Source organism: Phocoena sinus, chromosome 17 (genome assembly GCF_008692025.1).
Source record: "Phocoena sinus isolate mPhoSin1 chromosome 17, mPhoSin1.pri, whole genome shotgun sequence".
Taxonomy (NCBI): Eukaryota; Metazoa; Chordata; class Mammalia; order Artiodactyla; family Phocoenidae; genus Phocoena; species Phocoena sinus.
This window is the reverse complement of record NC_045779.1, coordinates 42,976,005-42,998,955: the sequence shown is the minus strand read 5'-3', so window position 1 is coordinate 42,998,955 and position 22,951 is coordinate 42,976,005. Positions and strand designations below refer to the sequence as shown.

Genomic DNA, 22,951 nt, shown 5'->3' with positions numbered 1-22,951 from the left:
TGTCTTTTTGAGGAGTATTGTCTTTAAAGGCAAGCTGACTCAGGGGTTCTCAGACTCACCTTTCAAATACTAATTTCTAGTTTCTAGTGTGGATGCCATTCAGCTGCAAATGCTACTATAACAAATTCTGCTTTCAAATGGTTTTGCATCCATGCATATGTACACTGCTTCGAATATTCACCTCCATATAGTCTCTGTGTAGTTAATTATGAATCTTCTCATGGTTTCTACTTTGAACTTAGTGCAGTCATGCTTAACATATTTTCTATAAGCTACAGTTCTAGTCATATAATGTTAACTGAGCTCTACTCGTAGGCAGCTATTTGAAAGCACCTCACTGGCCAATTAATTCTAAAGAAAAAATTCAGACTCCTGACCCTTTTAAGAAATCTGTATATAGCTAACTTATTTCTAGCATCATGGTCTTGGCTTTACCAACTACATACTAACTGAACTCATGGCTGACATCAGGCTCTACTTACTATACCTTTTTATCCCCAGTCTTCATTGATAGTTCCAGTATCTCCTCTCAACATGAGCGGTGTGGATCTGCTACTATGGTGTGAATAAAATGGAATAGATTCTAGGCAAAGTGCTTCTAGAAAAAAATTTAACACTAAGAAATAAGAGCTTGACTTCTGAGTTTTTTCCTTTATTACAACATCAATATCTTTTCCTTTTTGTAAAAGCACAGAAGGCCCAAACACCTAACTTTACCATGGCAAACTATGGGTCACAAAGTGCTATTATCCCAAGAAAAATATTTTCTCTTTGCAATGTTTTAAATTTCTTTTACTCCTTTCTATGTATTACATGATATATTTAAAAACTCAGTTGGGTTTAGTAGTAGTAGTAGTTGAATCTGAGATTAACTCTTATACATACAACTGAATTATCTCAATAAAATAGAGTAAAATCATTATTGTTTGTAAACACATCATTTATCAAAAATGATATAAAATACTTCATTTGAATTTTCAAAGAGCGTAACTGCAGAGTGTATCCCAATGGACACAAATGAAAAAGAGAGGAAGAAAGAAATGGAGGGAGGGAGGGAAGGAGGGAGGGACGAAGTTAAGGAAAGGAGAGAAGGAAAGAAAAAAGTCCAATTTTAAAAGTCTTGCTGGAAAAGAAAATGCAAATAAGTGAATAATGATGTACTTACCGGAACTGTGGCAGTAGTCCATATACTGTGGAACTAGGGCTGTGAAGGCTATTAAATCTGGAGCTAAGAGAGATTCTGGCTTTCTACTCTCATTGAGCCACTTGCTGCTATGAAGGTCTTTAGTGTCAGAAGGACCCTGAAGCAATGGAATTAACTTCTCTTTTCCACTCTCACCTGAACAGAAATATTTATGAAAAAGAAACTCTTATCAAATAAAACATAGGAGTACCCCGAAGATGTTTGATCTTAAAGTATACTAACATCATAATATAAAATTTCAGTTTATACTTGGTAATTCTAGCAGAACATTTAGTTATACTCTAAAAAGTATGACTGATAAAATTAAAAGCACTTTTAACTCTTAAAAGGTTGTTTTAATATTTAGCTGATGAATGTAGAACATGTTCAGAAAAGCTTATAAAATAAAACAACATGAACACACTGTATTCTAAATATTCAATGGAATCTGTACCTATTTAACCTTATTTAGACATTGAATTCACACTGGAAAAAATTAAATAACAAACAGTTTAAGGAAAATATTATGAAATAAAATATTGGAAGGAAGGCAAAATCAATTACAACATTCAGTTGAAAAACAGCTGGGTTTTCTGTTTAATTTCATTATACTAACAACATTTTAATTTAATTTTTAAGTGTCATATACATCTATACCTCCTATCCCCCCCAAAAGTGTAAGAATAAACCTTCCTTTAATATTTCCTCCCTCATAACCATTATTAAAACTATGCAAAGTTTTTTTCCTTAAATAAAAATTAACCTATTAATGTCAAGAAGTATCATCCTGGCATAATTAACAATTTTTTTCAAGTAAAAATAAAAAAATGTAAAACCTCTGATTCATAGGAACAATGAGTAAATTCTTGTTTCAGTAACGCTCCTTGTAAAACGCACGGCCAATTCTCCTACACAGGCAATAAAGTTTTACACAGTCCAGCTGCACATACCTGGGGCTTTGGCACAAATTTTTATTGATCCCATGGTCCCAGAGGCACATTTGACCAATGATGTGCTGCAGTACTTCAATTCAACATTCTGGATTGAGCCCTCAAGAGTTGGCAGGGGATTCTTAGATTTCACACCTAATAAAAGAAAACTGCAAATGTACTAGCCGATTGAATTTAAATAATTTTTATACTCCTTCACCAAGGCATTTAGACTTAATTATATTTTAATTATCTACCTCAGATGTTCTTACAGTATTTGTGTTAGGCTTCACAGTTTAGTGTTTAGGAGTTAAAAAGATGCAATTTTAAAATAAATGGGCTGAACCTGCATAACTATACTTATGCAAATTTGAAATAAATATTTGTTTAAAAATCAGGAGACTAAAAAATCATATTTGGTTTTAGAACATAGAGTAAGATTTTCAATTTGATACAAATTTAACTTATAAATTGAGTTTCATTTAGGCAGAGACATTTAATTTAAGCATGAAACTTCCTACGTAAACAGCCTCCTCAAAATATCTTGGCCAGGTGGGGTGAAGAGAGAGAAACAAAATAGCTCAAAACAGCTCCTAAGTTAAAATACAATAGCTTATAAGCAAAACTGACATCCCATGTGTAGCTAAAAGAAACTAAAGGGATTCTATATCAATTAACCAAAAAAAGTGAATATTAACATCTCTACTATATGCTACTTGCTGAAGACCATAAAAGCACAGAAGGGAACAATTACCATGACATAAATGGTAGGGAAAACTTAATTCAAAAAGAAGAGACTCATTTTGGCCCTGTAGGGTAGGTGAGAATTAAAAAGGCAGAGAAACCTTAAAACATTACACTAACATTATTGCAAACCACTAAAATAATGATAATGATGATGAACTCTAATCAACTAACATTTACTGGAGGACTTACTATGTGTGATACACACATCTCATTCAATCCTCACAACAGGGCTGTGATAAAGATGTTATTGTTATCCTCATTTTTACAAACTGGGATATAACAGATTAGAGGAGTTAAGTAATATTTGCTCAGTCCTACAGCAGAGAGAAAGAGCTGAGGTGTTTAACACAATTTGATCCTATCACAGAAAACTTCACCACTCATTTCAACTGTATTCATGAAGAATGGCCTTCTTTTCCTCATTCCACATTCCAATCAAATATGTATTATCCTTCATATTTGAAACTCCTTTAATGAGAACTAAGTATGAATAATTAAGAAAATCATGAACTTTTTATGACAGACATATTAAACATTACTCTAAAATCTTTGATCTCAAACTCTGGTGCATTCAAGAAGCCCCATAGTCCTCCAAGAGTCTTCCTGAGATGTGGCCCAGGAACCTGCAGTTTAACTAACACACTACATGGTTTGCCAGTAGTTAAAGGACATCATCTTGAGAAATACCTTCTCACATAGTAATCTTTACTTCAGAAGGACCTATAAATTTACTGATTCCTATTTGACTGTTATATAAACATGTATCAATTGGTTGCTATTCCCCAATATTCACCACCTGTGTTATTTCCATTTGCAGTGGTACCTATTATCCTCAAAGCAGGAGTCTAAATGCTGTGTATTTATACATTTTTCTATGATTTTATCAGTTTTTATCAAATTCTCAAAATCTATGACTCAAAAAACTTAAGCAGTATTTCAGAAAGTTAAATGATGCCAACAATATGAAATAAACATAGCAGTAGTAGTAATAACAGTTGTAGCAGTACTACTAGTTATAGCATCTAACACTCAATGACTAAGTGCCATGCACTATGCCCAGTTTTTTTTATTCATCTCAAAAGAAAAAAAAAAAAAGGTAGCTATTACTATTCCACTTTACATTCAGGAAAACCAAGGTTTAGAGAAATAAGGATTTTGCCCAGGCTCAAGTCAGAAAGTGGGCAGGTGTGGTTCACTTTTCTCTTCATAAGAAAAGAAACTGAATTACCCTGCATATTTAACATCTACTGTGGATACAGAAGTTATAATCAGTGGATAATTTACGCTGCTCCAATCATTATGTTAAGTGATGAGAGGGATACAAAATGGAATAATACCCTCCTCTAACTCTCAAGCCCCCGGAGTCAGACTCTCATTCTATGCCAATTTTTTGAAAAAACTTAAAGAATCTAGATAGTGATGAGCAGACAAGAGCTAATCAAAGATTCTCTCAAGGGTGTTTCCCTGGTGGCACAGTGGTTGGGAGTCCGCCTGCCAATGCAGGGGACGCGGGTTCGTGCCCCGGTCCAGAAGGATCCCACATGCTGCGGAGCGGCTAGGCCCGTAAGCCATGGCAGCTGGGCCTGCACGTCTGGAGCCTGTGCTCCGCAACGGAAGAGGCCACAACAGTGAGAGGCCCGCGTAGCGCAAAAAAAAAAAAAAAAAAAAAAAAAAGAAAAGAAAAGAAAAAGATTCTCTCAAGGGTTACTGATGGTGTTAAGAACCAAAAGAATTGAATTAGTTCTGGTAGATGCAAAAATAAACAAATATGAATAGACAAAAATGGCTTTTTAAAAAATTATTTTATAAGCTGCTTCTTTTACAGTTTACACCAAGTTTAGGACTCTACCTTGAATCTGAAATGATACGTCTTTGTTAATATCTAATGCATGCCATACATAAGACTCTTATCAGAAGAAGTTGTTGGAAACCTCTTCTGATCAGAATCACTTATATATATATAAAGCATCTTAGTTTAGACTAATACTATCAAGAAATTATTTCACTTTTTATGATCATTACATTTCTCAGATTCTAAAAATAATATTTGTTTATTTGGCTGCATCGGGTCTTAGTTGTGGCACGCAGGATCTAGTTCCCTGACTAGGTATCAAACTGGGGCCCCCTGCATTGGGAGTGAGGAGTCGTAGCCACTAGACTGCCAGGGAAGTCCCTCTCAGATATTTTTAAACTTGTTTTAGTAACTAAAACATCCTGCATACTTTCTCCTTAAGAAAACTTTTTCAAAAAGTAATTTGTTTTTAATGGCTCAAGCTCAGATTTTTTAAAAGATAATTATAGTCATCTTTTGATAGACTTCAACAATGGAGGAAATCTGCTAGTAAAAAATAACCTCAGTAATGTAAATTATGGACTTTGGGTGATTATGATGTGTCAATGTAGGTCCATCAATCGTAACAAATGTGCCCCTCTGGTAGGGGATGTCAATACTGGGAAAGGCTGTGCAGATCAAGAAGGAGGCAGAAAGTATATGGAAAACCTCATACCTTCCTCTCAGTTTTGCTGTGAACCTAAAATTACTCTAAAGAAGAAAAAGTATTAATAAAAAATAATTTAAAAATAAACTTGGTTTCTTTCCACTCTACCATCAAACCAAAATTTGTAAAATACCCCAAACATAAGCACTATGGAGGTAGAAAGGAGCAGAGTCTTGGCATTGCACAACTCAGGGTACCATTCACATTTTTTTCTGTCTACATGAATGCAACTTCCTGAAACTGTGAAAGGAAATCTCCTGTTGGGAATGCAATATGGTGAAACAAAAAGACCAAAAGCTCTGAAACTGAAAAAGCAAGGCTTCAGATACAGGTAGCATTACATATCTAGTAGTTATGTGCCTTAAGGCAAGCCACTATTATTGTTCCATGTGGAGGCCAAAATACTACAGTTATTGTTCAAGGTATTTAACTCTGAGAAATCTGCTGAACTTTATACAGAACTTAATTTAGGGAAGAGGTGCAAAATGTTGATAAGATGTATAGTCAGCTGACATGAGTCAATAGGACAATCACAAAGACAGTGACAATATCTTACATTTGAAATAATGACTTTACAAAGCATTACAAAGCACTCTCATGTGGATTTACTCAAATATTGCTGTCATATTCTACTAGAGGAAGGAAAGAGGGACCCCCTAAGGCACTGCAATTGAAATACAACTTTACATGGTATAAACTTTCAATGGAATAATCTAAAAATAATAGTGAATTTTTGTAATACAATTTAATATAAAAAAATGCACTGTTACTTTTTCTCCTCAGAGTATTTTTCTGTAAAATATTAACTCTGAACACACATTCTTAGTCCTGTGGTGAACCCTTAGCTCAGATTCTTTTTACACTGCCTTTCTTGCCTGACATAATTCTCCTGGCCTCACAGACATGTTAACCCCCCCTGTGTTCAGTAATCAACTTATGATCACTCTTATAATTATCATCCATAAATCAGAAGATGAAATAATGAGAATGACCTGTATATCTGTGTGGAAGTAAAAGATTAAGGAGTCAAGCCATATGTAAGTTTAGCTCTGTTTCCTCCTTAATTTTTACGGGCCTAAACCAACAAAGAAATGAAAATGAAAAGATAAGCACTAGATGTGCAACTCTCGAAGAGGTAAGAACAGTCATCAAAATTTCAGAAGATGGATGCTGATGAACAAGTAACAACAAGATGACTTAGAGAAAAGTGCCCGTGGGTTATTAAACTAAAAAGCAAGTTGTTCTGCAATAAGCCCTGGAAAGATAAGAATTAAAGAAGCCAGGCAGTTCAGAGGGCAGGAATGCAGATAAGGCTAAAAGGATGAGCAGTGACTGAAAGTCTATCTAATAACCACACATCCTTTGTTTTAATTCGTGAAGCCATGCAACTACCCCACACTCATCCTGGCAAAAGACTGAAGGGTTCACGCAGGAGAGGCTGAACCAGAAGGACTTTGAACTAAGGGATAATACCAAGGAAAAGGCTGCATGCGAAAAATGGGAGACTGTTTAAAAATCTACATAAAATAGATGTACTGAATAATGAAATCTCCTTTTCTTTTACTCTCTAGGGACACTGAATGCCAGAGTTACAACCTGCAGGAAAGAAATGGAAGGTTTTCTATCTGTGAAAACTGGCCAGTCCAAGAAAAAGGAACCAGAGATACTGATAACTGATTATCCCCAAACAACAACAACAAAAATGAGTAAGTGTCCAATTCCCCTACAATAACACCAGCCATTCAATAAGCTCCAACCTCACACATAGGTTCCCAATTAGTTATTTAGTATTTTATTCTATAATATGAGGGCTCATCAGAAACTAGGTATAAATCACTAACATGAAAAGTAGAAATAAACAACAAACACAGAAAAGGAACTTGGGGTAAAAAGACAATGCTGGGAACAGAAAACTTAGGTAATAATAATTATATTATTGTATTATACTTACTACTACTACTACTACTACTACTACTGCTGCTGCTGCTGCTGCTGCTGCTATCCTTGGAGGGACTACAGAAGACACTAGAACAAGAACAGCATGTTTAGCTGAACTTTTCAAAGAACAGAAAAGAGCCATTAGAAATTAAAAACATGTTAATTCTCCTTAAATTAATATAAAAATAAGAAAATAAAGGTGAGGAAATCTACCACATAAATTAAAACAAAAAATCCAAAGAGACTGAAAATGGGCCAAATGACCAAAAAATGAAAGGATCAGCATTAACAATCAAATATCTGAAAAACAAAAGTTCTAGGAAGAACTATTAAAACAAAATGGAGAAAATAATCAAAGAAATAATTCAACAAGTTTCCCCAAATGAAGTACATGAGTTTCAAATTAACAGGGTGCACCACATATCCAGTGCAACAAATGAAGAAACAAATATCAGGGGTAAAGAGAGAAGCTCCTAAAAGTTTCTGAGATAGAAAACAAACAGATGCATAAAAACAGAAAAATGTTAATACATAAACATACAACAAACAATTAGAATGGCATCAAACTTCTCAACAGCAACACTGGAAACAAGAAGACAACAAAGCAATGCTTTTTAAAGTCTGTAGAAAAATCATCCCAACCTACAAATCTACATATACACCCAAACTACCTTCACATATGAAGGCAGAATAAAGATTCACTCAAACATGCCATATCTGAAAGAAGTTTACTTCCTTTGCTAGAAAGACAGCTACAGAACTGTGCTCTACCAAAAAGAGGAATAAATCAGGAAAGAATAATACATGTGATCCAAGAAACAGGGGATCCAATATAAGAGGAAAGGGAATTCCCAGGACAATGATAAAAGGAAACTTCAAGACATCTGTAGCAGGTTCAGAAGGAAATAGAGATTGAAACAGGAGGAAAGTACACTAAAAGAATAATGACTACAAAAATTAAAACTAGGGACTTTCCTGGTGGTCCAGTGGATAAGACTCCACACTCCCAAGGCAGAGGCCTGTATTCGATCCCTAGTCAGGGAACTAGATCCCACATGCATGCCGCAACTAAGAGTCCACATGCTGCAACTAAAGATCCTGCATGCTGCAACTAAGACCTGGCACTGCCTAAATAAATAAATAAGGTATAAAATACTTTAAAAATTAAAACTAATTATCTAATGCATCTAAACATACTGAGAGAAGACATGCTTCTCTAAGAATTTGCGGGAATTAATATTAAGTACATGGAACACTAATGAAACAAAAAAAGGCAGTTATTAACTCCAAGGATAAAAGTTGCATAAGAAAAAACATTTAAAGGTCGCATACTATAATTCATATATACACGGTCATAATATATTAATACTGAATATATATTTAAGCAAAAGCTGTGATATAATTAGATAACTTAGGAGAAAAGAAGAATAGAAATACAGACAGCGAGTATTGGCCATAAAAGCTAAATCTTCTTGGTAGGCGAAATAATGCCATCCCGCCGTCACTCAAGATGCCCATATCCTAATCCCAGGACCTGGGAATATGTTATCTTAACATGGCAAAGGAATATTAAGGCACAAACAGAATTAATGTTGCTAATAAGCTAATTTGAAATGCGAAGATTATCCCATACTATCCAGGTAGAACCAATGTAATCATCAGGGTTCTTAAAAATGAAAGAGGAAGGCAGAAGAAGAGAGTCAGAGAAAGACATGTCATGACAGAAGCACTACCAGAGAAATGCAATCTTCTGGCTTTGAAGATGAGGGATGAGGGCCACAGACCAAGGAATGCTGGTGGCCTATAGAAGGTGGAAAAAGCAAGGAAACAAATTCTCTCCTAGAGGCTTCAAGAGGAACAAAGCCCTGCTGACACCTTGATTTTAGTGAGACTCATTTTAGACTTTAAACTACAGAACTGTAATAAAATGAACTTATGTTGTTTTCAGGCATTAAGGTTGTTGTAGTAGAAAGTATGTTTACAATATCTAAACATGAAAGATAAGAAAATTTCAATATAAGCATTTTATTTAGAAATTTAGAGGTAAATATCTAAGAATGAGCCGAAAATGACTGCCCCTAAAAAACCAGTGAAGATTATAAGGGCCCACAGAACTGACCTTTTTGTTACAAGCCTTACAAAACTATAATTTAATAAAATAAAACAAAAGGTCATTCAGGACATTCAAGCAGCCAGGACTCATTCTAGATACACAAAAATAATAAAATCATAGGAGAGTGAACCAATAGTAAAGGTTTCTGTAGAGGGAAGAGGTAAATTCTTTTAAAATACGCATTGAAGGAGTAGAGTTATTAGGGAACGTTATACAAAATAGCAATAGCAAAGAGCTTCTAAATGGTTGATATTGTAGTAAAAATGAAACATTATCATTTCAGGGGAAGAATAAAAGGAGAAAGCAAAAGGAGAAGAAGATTTATCACATGAGAAGAAGGTGGAAGCCTTAACAAGAGCGGCTGGGCAGGCAAGAACAAATAGGTGGACCAAGAAAGCTGGTTAGTTCCGAGGCTCAATAGGTGGCAAAGACTGCAAATGACCTCCTACGATAAGACATGCAAACAGGAGACAGCAAACTTTAAAAGGTAGTGGCTGTTTTGTTATTGCTGTTGATGATAATGATTTTATTGTTTTTAACATGGAAAAGCAGATGAAGTGACAGCCTAGGGCTAAACCAAAATATTTGGGTAAAAATCACTTAATATTTTGAACAGAATATAAAATATAACCATTGAACTATAACCAATTAAATGACAGAAAACAAAAAGTAATCTCAAAAGTATAGCTCACAGTGATAATTAGGTGACAGAATTGGACTATCACAAGGAACATATTCACAAGGAACAAAACACAAAGTCTTCTATAGCAAGAGCTTACTTTTCACTGTCCCACCCTCACTGCAATCCCTATCCATTCTGCTGTAGTTTCCAGCAAAAAGAGAGTCAACAGGCATTCACTAAGTATCTACAAATCTGGTTCTCTGTCTTTTTTTAACATAAACAATGGCAAATAAACATCTGACAAGTAAAGACTCTGCTTCATACTGACAGAATGATGAAAAAGGTGCCCTAATTTAAAACAATATATTCTGCCACCTAGTCTATGAAATAACTCTTAATGTAAATATTAACAAAATAAAAGTCTGCTTCTAACTCTAAAATTCCATGAATCAGAATCTCGATCCTACATGTCGTTGTCATACTAGCCATGTACATTCCTCGATAACTAATTTGCAGTATCAATAAGAATTAACCTGCTCTTCTTCAAGATTACTTAACTTTGTGCTACGATTACAGGTGAGGGAATTTAGACAGTTCTGGCTATAAGGAACTAGAAAAATAAATCTTTTCATGTGGAAGGGGGCAGAGCCTGGTTAGAATACTGAAGAACTTACAACTTCTGGACATAGTCTAACAAGAAGACTTCAGTAATTCATTTAGACTTCATAGGCTTAAAAGAAGAGAATTCCAGATAGCTTACCAAAGTACCTCAATTATAACAGATGTTCAAGAACAAAGAATTTTCTTTATCCTTGACGTCTTCACTACCAAGTGTGGAAACTAAAAAACTAACATTAATGTTGGCAGATCATATCATTAATTTCTTTTCCCTTAGGCTGCTTTTAAAGATTTATGCTTGTCCTTAGCACACTGGGGTTTCACCACAACGTATCTACTTAGAAATTTAGGTTTATTTTTCCTGTTTGAGATTTATGATTCTTAAATCTGAAGATTCACATCTTGCATCAATTTTGTGGGGTAAAAAAAGAAGTCTCTAAATAGTGCCTCTCTCCTAGTTTCTCTTTCTGAGAGTCTTATTAGACCTATACAGAATCCTCTCATTCTAGTGACCAGATCCATTGACTGGTATTTCACATTTTCATCTCTATTTTTCAGTGCTGCATTCTGGATTATTTCTTTATATCCACCTTTAAGTTCACAAATAGTGTCTGTAGCTATGTCTAATCTATATCATTCATTCAGTGACTTCTGACCTTCCTTTTTTTTAATTCTCTAGTCCTTATTGACAATATCTATGCCTCCCTCCTATTTTCAACTCCATCTTTTACTTCTTTAATAATTTTAAACTTAGTACTTTTATACTCTTTTTCCAGTTATTATATTACTGAAACTCTAGGAGTCCATAATGTTCATTGGAGGTCTGTGCTCTTGGGGGATTATTTTCAAGTCGTTGGTAACTTGGGATTCTGAGCTTACATTTCAAAAGGTTTTCTTTTTTAAACACACTGCCAGAATTAAGGATATTTGCCAAAGCAAATATTTGTGTTTACTATTAGATACCCAGAGATGTAACCAGTCCACCCAGGATCACATTTTAAGTTAACTTATTGGTTTGATGGTTCCTAGACCATGAAAAAATTAAAATCTGAGTGCTGACAGGACTGTGGTTACAAATTCTCAGGGAAAGCACCCTCCGTCTTCCCCATCAAGGCCAAAACAAAGAAGCTTCTTTGTTAAAACGAGAGTGGGGTAGATTTTTAAAACAGTCCATCTTTCCACTAGTCCTTAGAAGTTATGAGCTTAGGGAAATGGAAATCACGTTCCAATTCCTCCTTTCTTGTCCCCACCCTGTTCTGGTGATTAACAGCCAAGCCCACTGGTAACTGAGGTTGCCACAGCCCATTAGGACAGTCAAAGCATGAATACCTGCTTCCTACTCTGGTTTTTCGTTTCCTCCTTGCTTGGGGACTTTTTTTTTTTTCTTTCTTGCAAGTTCAGCAGTCCACTTAGAATTATATGTGTTATACATTATCCAGCATGGGTGTTCGTAAAGGAAAGGATTTCAGGTTAATTAGCATACCATGCTACCAGGCACAGAGGTCACATCACGCTATGCTATACGTTTCTTAAGTAAATATACCTCATAATTGAATTTTTTCTCCTTAGGATTTCATCCACGATAGATGAGGAAGCAACAAGTATTTTTTGAGGTTAAACATCGCAGTTTATGCAGAGACATTAAACACATTATAAATCCCAAAATGTACTAGTTTAACTACTTTGTTTCCATAACTGTAATGTGGGTATAATTCACCAGCAACCTTACAGAATAATCCTAAACCCCAAAGTGATAAGTGGACGGTGGTTACCAGAGCACCTGGCATGTAAGTATTCAATAAATGTTAGCGAGTATATTCTCACTGTTACTATTACTACAAACAACACAAGCTAATCAGGGAAGTTCAGTTTATATACATTAAGGAGTAATAAGGCAGTTTACTAAATGATACACTAATCACTACACTTTTATTCTAGTATAAACTCTGCCACCAAATAACTGTGTAATCTTGGATTTAAAATCTCTGTGGCTCAGTTTCTTCATCTGAAAAAAACAAAAGAGAGTGGTTGTATTTGATTACAACTAAGATTTCTTTAAGCTTTAAAAACCAATGATCAGGCCAGCGCGGAAGATGGCGGAAGAGTAAGACGCGGAGATCGCCTTCCTCCCCACGGATACACCAGAAATACATCCACACGTGGAACAACTCCTACAGAACTCCTACTGAAGGCTGGCAGAAGACCTCAGACCTCCCAAAAGGCAAGAAACTCCCCACGTAACTGGGTAGGGCAAAAGAAAAAACAGAGACAAAAGAATAAGGACGGCACCTGCACCAGTGGGAGGGAGCTGTGAAGGAGGAAAAGTTTCCACACACTAGGAAGCCCCTCCGCGGGCGGAGACTGCGGGAGGCAGAGGGGGGAGTTTCGGGACCGCGGAGTAGTGCACAGCGACGGATGCGGAGGGCAAAGCGGGGAGATTCCTGCACAGACGATCGGTGCTGATCGGCACTCACCAGCCCGAGTGGCTTGTCTGCTCACCCGCCGGGGTGGGCGGGGCTGCGAGCTGAGGCTCGGGTTTTGGTTTTGGACAGAGCTCAGGGAGAGGACTGGGGTTGGCGGCTTGAACATAGCCTGAAGGGGTTAGTGCACCACGACTAGCCGGGAGGGAGTTCGGGGAAAAGCCTGCACCGGCCGAAGAGGCAAGAGACTTTTTCTTCCCTCTTTGTTTCCTGGTGCGCGAGGAGAGGGGTTTAAGAGCGCTGCTTAAAGGAACTCCAGAGACGGGCGCGAGCCGCGGCTGAAAGCGCAAACCCCAGAGACAGGCGCGAACCGCGGCTAAAACCGCGGACCCCAGAGACGGGCGGGAGACGCTAAGGCTGCTGCTGCCGCCACCAAGGGGCCTGTGTGCGAGCACAGGTCACTCTCCACACCCCTCTTCCGCGGAGCCTGTGCAGCCCGCCACTGCCAGGTTCCCGGGATCCAGGGACAACTTCCCCGGGAGTACGCACGGCGGGTCTCAGGCTGGTGCAACATCACGCCGGCCTCTGCCGCAACGTCACGCTGCCTCTGCAGCCACAGGCCCGCCCCGCACGTAGTGCCCCTCCTACCCCCATCCCCCAACCCCCGGCCTGAGTGAGCCGGAGGCCCCGAATCAGCGGCTCCTTTAACCCCGTCCTGTCTGAGCGAAAAAACAGACGCCCTCCAGCGACCTACACGCAGAGGCAGGGCCAAATCCAAAGCTGAGCTCCTGTGAGCTGTGAGAACAAAGAAGAGAAAGGGAAATCTCTCCCAGCAGCCACAGAAGCAGCGGATTAAAGCTCCACAATCAACTTGATATACCCTGCATCTGTGGAATACCTGAATAGACAAGGAATGATCCCAAATTGAAGAGGTGGAATTTAGGAGCGAGATCTATGAGTTTTTTCCCTTTTCCTCTTTTTGTGAATGTGTACGTGTATGCTTCTGTGTGAGATCTTGTCTGTATACTCTTGCTTCCACCATTTGTCCTAGGGCTCTATCCGTCCATGACTTTTTTTTAAAAATTCTTTTTCTTAATAATTAAGTTTAATTGTAATAACTTTATTATACTTTACCTTCGTTCTTTCTTTCTTTCCTTCCTTCCTTCCCTCCTTTAGACAACGAATCACCCCAAATTGAGGAGGTGGTCTCAGGGAGCAGGATTTATGATTTTTCCCCCTTTACCTCTTTTTGTGAAGGTGTATGTGTATGCTTCTGTGTAAGATTTTCTCTGTATAGCTTTGCTTCCAACATTTGTCCTAAGGTTCTATCCGTCCCTTTTTTTTTTTTTTCTAAATATTTTTTAATTCAATAACTATATTATACTTTATTTTATTTTTACTGTATCATCTTTCTTTCTGTCTTTTTTCCTTCTTTCCCTCCTTCCTTCCTCCCTCCCTCCCTCCCTCCCTCCTTTCTTTCCTTCTTTGCTTCTTTCTTCCTTCCTTCCTTTCCTCCTTTCCTTCTTTGTTTACTCATACTTCTACTAATTCTCCCTACTTTTTCTCCCTTTTATTCTGAGCTGTGTGGATGAAAGGCTCTTGGTGCTCCAGCCAGGAGTCAGGGCTCTGCCTCTGAGGTAGGAGAGCCAACTTCAGGACACTGGTCAACAAGAGACCTCCCAGCTCCACATAATATTAAACGGTGGAAATATCCCAGAGACCTCCATCTTAACACCAGCACCCAGCTTCACTCAACGACCAGCAAGCCACAGTGCTGGACAACCTATGCCAAACAACTAGCAAAACAGGAACACAACCCCACCCAGTAGCAGAGAGGCTGCCTAAAATCATAATAAGGCCACAGACACCCCAAAACACACCACCAGACGTGAACCTGCCCACTAGAGAGACAAGATCCAGCCTCATCCAGCACAACACAGGCACTAGTCCCCTCCACCAGGAAGCCTACACAACCCACTGAAACAACCTTAGCCACTGGAGACAGACATCAAAAACAACGGGAACTACGAAAGTGCAGCCTGCAAAAAGGAGACCCCAAACACAGTAAGATAAGCAAAATGAGAAGACAGAAAAACACACAGCAGATGAAGGAGCAAGATAAAAACCCACCAGACCTAACAAATGAAGAGGAAATAGGCAATCTACCTGAAAAAGAATTCAGAATAATGATAGTAAGGATGATCCGAAATCTTGGAAGTAGAATGGACAAAATGCAAGAAACAGTTAACAAGGACCTACAAGAACTAAAGATGAAACAAGCAACGATGAACAATGCAATAAATGAAATTAAAATCACTCTAGATAGGATCAATAGCAGAATAACTGAGGCAGAAGAACGGATAAGTGACCTGGAAGATAAAGTAGTGGAAATAACTACTGCAGAGCAGAATAAAGAAAAAAGAATGAAAAGAACTGAGGACAGTCTCAGAGACCTCTGGGACAACATGAAACGCACCAACATTCGAATTATAGGGGTTCCAGAAGAAGAAGAAAGAAAGAAAGGGACTGAGAAAATATTTGAAGAGATTATAGTTGAAAACTTCCCTAATATGGGAAAGGAAATAGTTAATCAAGTCCAGGAAGCACAGAGGGTCCCATACAGGATAAATACAAGGAGAAACACGCCAAGACACATATTAATCAAACTGTCAATAATTAAATACAAAGAAAGCATATTAAAAGCAGCAAGGGAAAAACAACAAATAACACACAAGGGAATCCCCATAAGGTTAACAGCTGATCTCTCAGCAGAAACCCTACAAGCCAGAAGGGAGTGGCAGGACATACTGAAAGTGATGAAGGAGAATAGCCTGCAACCAAGACTACTCTACCCAGCAAGGATCTCATTCACATTTGATGGAGAAATTAAAACCTTTACAGACAAGCAAAAGCTGAGAGAGTTCAGCACCACCAAACCAGCTTTACAACAAATGCTAAAGGAACTTCTCTAGACACGAAACACAAGAGAAGGAAATGACCTATAGTAGCGAACCCAAAACAATATATAAAATGGAAATAGGAACATACATATCGATAATTACCTTAAATGTAAATGGACTAAATGCTCCCACCAAAAGACACAGATTGGCTGAATGGATACAAAAACAAGACCCTTATATATGCTGTCTACAAGAGACCCACTTCAGAACTAGAGACACATACAGACTGAAAGTAAGGGGATGGAAAAAGATATTCCATGCAAATGGAAACCAAAAGAAAGCTGGAGTAGCAATTCTCATATCAGACAAAATAGACTTTAAAATAAGGACTATTAAAAGGGACAAAGAAGGACACTACATAATGATCAAGGGATCGATCCAAGAAGAAGATATAACAATTGTAAATATTTATGCACCCAACATAGGAGCACCTCAATACATAAGGCAAATACTAACAACCATAAAAGGGGAGATCAACAGTAACACATTCATAGTAGGGGACTTTAACACCCCACTTTCACCCATGGACAGATCATCCAAAATGAAAATAAATAAGGAAACACAAGCTTTAAATGATACATTAAACAAGATGGACTTAATTGATATTTATAGGACACTCCATCCAAAAACAACAGAATACACATTTTTCTCAAGTGCTCATGGAACATTCTCCAGGATAGATCATATCTTGGGTCACAAATCAAGCCTTGGTAAATTTAAGAAAACTGAAATTGTATCAAGTATCTTTTCCGACCACAACGCCATGAGACTAGATATCAATTACAGGAAAAGATCTTTAAAAAATACAAACACATGGAGGCTAAACAATACACTACTTAATAATGAAGTGATCACTGAAGAAATCAAAGAGGAAATAAAAAATTACCTAGAAACAAATGACAATGGAGACACAACGACCCAAAACCTATGGGATGCAGCAAAAGCAGTTCTAAGGGGGAAGTTTATAGCAATACAAGCCCACCTTAAGAAGCAGGAAACATCTCGAATAAACAACCTAACCTTGCACCTCAAGCAATTAGAGAAAGAAGAACAAAAAAACCCCAAAGCTAGCAGAAGGAAAGAAATCATAAAAATCAGATCAGAAATAAATGAAAAAGAAATGAAGGAAACAATAGCAAAGATCAATAAAACTAAAAGCTGGTTCTTTGAGAAGATAAACAAAATAGATAAACCACTAGCCAGACTCATCAAGAAAAAAAGGGAGAAGACTCAAATCAATAGAATTAGAAATGAAAAAGGAGAAGTAACAACTGACACTGCAGAAATAAAAAAAATCATGAGAGATTACTACAAGCAACTCTATGCCAATAAAATGGACAATCTGGAAGAAATGGACAAATTCTTAGAAATGCACAACCTGCCAAGACTGAATCAGGAAGAAATAGAAAATATGAACAGACCAATCACAAGCACTGAAATTGAAACTGTGATTAATAACCTTCCAACAAACAAAAGCCCAGGACCAGATGGCTTCACAGGTGAATTCTATCAAACGTTTAGAGAAGAGCTAACACCTATCCTTCTCAAACTCTTCCAAAATATAGCAGAGGGAGGAACACTCCCAAATTCCTTCTACGAGGCCACCATCACCTTGATACCAAAACCAGACAAGGATGTCACAAAGAAAGAAAACTACAGGCCAATATCACTGATGAACATAGATGCAAAAATCCTCAACAAAATACTAGCAAACAGGATCCAACAGCACATTAAAAGGATCATACACCATGATCAAGTGGGGTTTATTCCAGGAATGCAAGGATTCTTCAATATACGCAAATCTATCAATGTGATAAACCATATTAACAAATTGAAGGAGAAAAACCATATGATCATCTCAATAGATGCAGAGAAAGCTTTTGACAAAATTCAACACCCATTTATGATAAAAGCCCTCCAGAAAGTAGGCATAGAGGGAACTTTCCTAAACATAATAAAAGCCATATATGACAAGCCCACAGCAAACATCATCCTCAATGGTGAAAAACTGAAAGCATTTCCACTAAGATCAGGAACAAGACAAGGTTGCCCACTCTCACCACTCTTATTCAACATAGTTTTGGAAGTTTTAGCCACAGCAATCAGAGAAGAAAAGGAAATAAAAGGAATCCAAATCGGAAAAGAAGAAGTAAAGCTGTCACTGTTTGCAGATGACATGATACTATACACAGAGAATCCTAAAGATGCTACCAGAAAACTACTAGAGCTAATCAATGAATTTGGTAAAGTAGCAGGATACAAAATTAATGCACAGAAATCTCTGGCATTCCTATATACTAATGATGAAAAATCTGAAAGTGAAATCAAGAAAACACTCCCATTTACCATTGCAACAAAAAGAATAAAATATCTAGGAATAAACCTACCTAAGGATACGAAAGACCTGTATGCAGAAAATTATAAGACACTGATGAAAGAAATTAAAGATGATACAAATAGATGGAGAGATATACCATGTTCTTGGATGGGAAGAATCAACATTGTGAAAATGACTCTACTACCCAAAGCAATCTACAGATTCAATGCAATCCCTATCAAACTACCACTGGCATTTTTCACAGAACTAAAACAAAAAATTTCGCAATTTGTATGGCAACACAAAAGACCCCGAATAGCCAAAGCAATCTTGAGAACGAAAAAAGGAGCTGGAGGAATAAGGCTCCCTGACTTCAGACTATATTACAAAGCAACAGTAATCAAGACAGTATGATACTGGCACAAAAACAGAAAGATAGATCAGTGGAACAGGATAGAAAGCCCAGAGATAAACCCACGCACATATGGACACCTTATCTTTGATAAAGGAGGCAGGAATGTACAGTGGAGAAAGGACAGCCTCTTCAATAAATGGTGCTGGGAAAACTGGACAGGTACATGTAAAAGTATGAGATTAGATCACTCCCTAACACCATACACAAAAATAAGCTCAAAATGGATTAAAGACGTAAATGTAAGGCCAGAAACTATCAAACTCTTAGAGGAAAACATAGGCAGAACACTCTATGACATAAATCACAGCAAGATCCTTTCTGACCCACCTCCTAGAGTAATGGAAATAAAAACAAAAATAAACAAATGGGACCTAATGAAACTTCAAAGCTTTTGCACAGCAAAGGAAACCATAACCAAGACCAAAAGACAACCCTCAGAATGGGAGAAAACATTTGCAAATGAAGCAACTGACAAAGGATTAATCTCCAAAATTTACAAGCAGCTCATGCAGCTCAATAACAAAAAAACAAACAACCCCATCCAAAAATGGGCAGAAGACCTAAATAGACATTTCTCCAAAGAAGATATACAGAATGCCAACAAACACATGAAAGAATGCTCAACATCATTAATCATTAGAGAAATGCAAATCAAAACTACAATGAGATATCATCTCACACCAGTCAGAATGGCCATCATCAAAAAATCTAGAAACAATAAATGCTGGAGAGGGTGTGGAGAAAAGGGGACACTCTTGCACTGCTGGTGGGAATGTGAATTGGTTCAGCCACTGTGGAGAACAGTATGGAGGTTCCTTAAAAAACTACAAATAGAATTACCATATGACCCAGCAATCCCACTACTTGGCATATACCCTGAGAAAACCAAAATTCAAAAAGAGTCATGTACCAAAATGTTCATTGCAGCTCTATTTACAATAGCCAGGACATGGAAACAACCTAAGCGCCCATCATCGGATGAATGGATAAAGAAGATGTGGCACATATACACAATGGAATATTACTCAGCCTTAAAAAGAAATGAAATTGAGCTATTTGTAATGAGATGGATAGACCTAGAGTCTGTCATACAGAGTGAAGTAAGTCAGAAAGAAAAAGACAAATACCGTATGCTAACACATATATATGGAATTTAAGGGAAAAAAATGTCATGAAGAACCTAGGGGTAAGATAGGAATAAAGACGCAGACCTACTGGAGAACGGACTTGAGGGTATGGGGAGGGGGAGGGGTGAGTTTTGACAGGGCGAGAGAGAGTCATGGACATATACACACTAACAAACGTAGTAAGGTAGATAGCTAGGGGGAAGCAGCCGCAAGGCACAGGGATATTAGCTCGGTGCTTTGTGACAGCCTGGAAGGGTGGGTTGGGGAGAGTTGGAGGGAGGGAGACGCAAGAGGGAAGACATATGGGAACATATGTATATGTATAGCTGATTCACTTTGTTATAAAGCAGAAACTAACACACCATTGTAAAGCAATTATACCCCAATAAAGATGTTTAATAAAAAACAAAAAAAAAAAACCAATGATCAGGGCTTCTCTGGTGGCGCAGTGGTTGAGAGTCCGCCTGCCGATGCAGGGGACACGGGTTCGTGCCCCAGTCCGGGAAGATCCCACGTGCCACGGTGCGGCTAGGCCTGTGAGCCATGGCTGCTGAGCCCGCGCATCCGGAGCCTGTGCCCCACAAAGGGAGAGGCCACAACAGTGAGAGGCCCGCGTACCGCAAAAAAAACACAAAAAAAACCAATGATCAGCTGCAGTGTAGGAGATTAAAGACTGTATAATGGGATATGGAAAGGAAAAATGGCCTTTCAAGGGAGCAATATTGTCATATACCATCAGTATATTTTTAAAGGCAAAGAAAAATTACAGTAATTATATGAAGCAGTTATTATGTTTCTGTACATATGACAGAAAAAATATGGACTAAAGTCAGTGAGTGACTTTAGTGAAAGATGAGAAAAATTAATTTATATTTATTTAATTAAATTTCATTTACAAATTGATACTGCAAGAATAACTTTTGAAACCTTTTATATCTCCCCCTGGACGCTAGAGCTATAATGTCAGATAAAGAATAATTAATTACTACTTTATGATACAAATAATAAAGTCATGCATTATTAGACCGGGTTTTTCTATACATAAAAGTTCTTAGTTGAAATAATAAATAACACCCAATTACTAGTTATGATCATTCAGTATTGTACCCATACATGAATTAAAAAGAAAATAACACTTAGGATAACAGAGTAAAATGCTTAAAAATAAATAAATACCTGCTTCTTGGATTAGGTATTTCATAACACATATGAGAATGAAATACATAAAAATAAATTCTCATTAATATTAAGAATCCGCCTGCCAATGCAGGGGACACTGGTTCGAGCCTGGGTCCAGGAAGATCCCACATGCCATGAAGCAACTAAGCCTGTGCGCCACAACTACTAAGCCTGCGCTCTAGAGCCTGCAAGCCACAACTACTGAAGCCCACACACCTAGAGCCCATGCTCCGCAACAAGAGAAGACGCCACAATGAGAAGCCTGTGTACCAGAATGAAGAGTAGCCCCCTCTCACCGCAACTAGAGAAAGCTCGTGCACAGCAACAAAGACCCAACACAGCCAAAAATAAATAAATTTTTTTTCAAATTCTCATTAATAACCACTGGTGGAAATATCTAAAGAAGGGCTACTATGTAAAAGTCATATTAAACTCCATATTCTGACAGTCAAAGTGAGTAAAGGGGAGAGGAAGCCATCATTCTTGGGCATTAAATTAAGCAAAAAACAAACTATGTAGGCATGAGGGCAAAAATGAAATGAGATCATTTAAAAATATCACACAGGAAGACTAGAAACTATTTTTAAAAGCTTATTGTAAACATAAGAGGGAAACTGTGTCAAAGATTTTTTAATAAAAAATTTAAATGTGAATAAGGATGCTAAATGATTAGCTAGTAAAGTAAAAGACATCACAGTTAAGGGCAAAACTATCTTTTAAATTAAGGAAACTCAAGTGTGTGTGTGTGTGTGTGTGTGTGTGTGTGTGTGTATGTGTGTAGAGGGAGTTGGTAAAGGGCACACCAAAATAAAAATAAATATAACATTCACTCCCTCTGCATAGGAGAAGATCATTCTTCTTTCCTTAGTTTAATTCCACCCTAAGGCATTCTCAATTCTACCGCAAAGTAAATCTAACCACTATGAAACCTTGACTCCTGACAAGCATTCTTTTACTATAAGAACTGTGACTGCATGCAACCAAGATTCATTCTTGCTACTTCAATCACTGACTCCAAGGACAAAATCAAAGGCCTACCACATATAACTCTGGACTGTCTCTCACTGTGAAGGGCAATCACCCTGACTTGAGGATACAAGTTTTTGTCTGCATCACCTAAGGATGATCATCTACTAATGGTTCCTTATGCATACACTAACTTTTGACTCCCATGTCTCATTCATTCACTCACTGATTCATTATGTTTTTACTATACACTACTATATACCAAGCACAGTCTAGGGTTATAGAGGTAAACAAGACCAATTCAAGCTCTTCTCTCATGAAATCCACAATCTAGTTGAATGAATAAATAAATCCATGAATCAGTAAATGGTAAAGAACACAAAAGAAAATTCACCTAGGAGGAGATACAAATAATAAAAAGATGTATGACAAAAGATCGATTTTGCTGTAACAAAAGTGAGTTAAAAGAAAACTGGAAATTTAAGCAACAAACAACATTTAAAGTTGTTGAGGTTTTACCAAAATAACCATTCTCCTTCACTACTAGTTGCATTAAATATTCATGGAATGATGTGAGAGAACAATACATCTACACATTATTTTTTTTAAGTTTATAATCCATAACCAAGTAATTCAGTCCTGGGAATTTATCTCAAAGAAATAACTAAAAAGAACCAGAGTGGTGTCAAAGGCCTAGTAGAGAGTCAGGATCTTCACCAACCTTCAGCAATAATGAGCCACCCTACCACCACCACCATGGTGTCAGTAGAGACCTCATGGTGAGTAGTAATGAGGCCTGGTAATCCAACCACTCCAAGCCAGGGAGTTACCACTGGAGGTCTAAATGAGAGTTAGAATTCCCACCTTGGCAGAAGTTACAGGGCCACACACACACCCTTAGATACTAATGGAAGCCAAA

The 22,951-nt window shown here is 37.5% G+C and overlaps 1 protein-coding gene across 18 annotated transcripts in view; it reads right to left on the bottom strand.

Moving 5' to 3' along the window:
- Positions 1-22,951, bottom strand: part of VPS13B (vacuolar protein sorting 13 homolog B) — an 831,417-nt gene that overhangs the window by 568,680 nt on the left and 239,786 nt on the right. For 17 of the 18 annotated variants that reach the window (XR_004346563.1, XR_004346562.1, XM_032610621.1 and 14 more), the window contains 2 exons: positions 2,134-2,268; positions 1,166-1,339 (listed from right to left, as the gene is read on the bottom strand). Coding sequence is in view for 15 of the 18 variants with exons in the window: in XM_032610621.1 (XP_032466512.1) it covers positions 1,166-1,339; positions 2,134-2,268 (309 nt within the window). In the remaining 3 variants the exon portion in view is untranslated. Of the gene's footprint in view, positions 1-1,165; positions 1,340-2,133; positions 2,269-22,951 lie in introns of those variants that run through there. The other variant, XR_004346564.1, reaches the window with a different exon arrangement.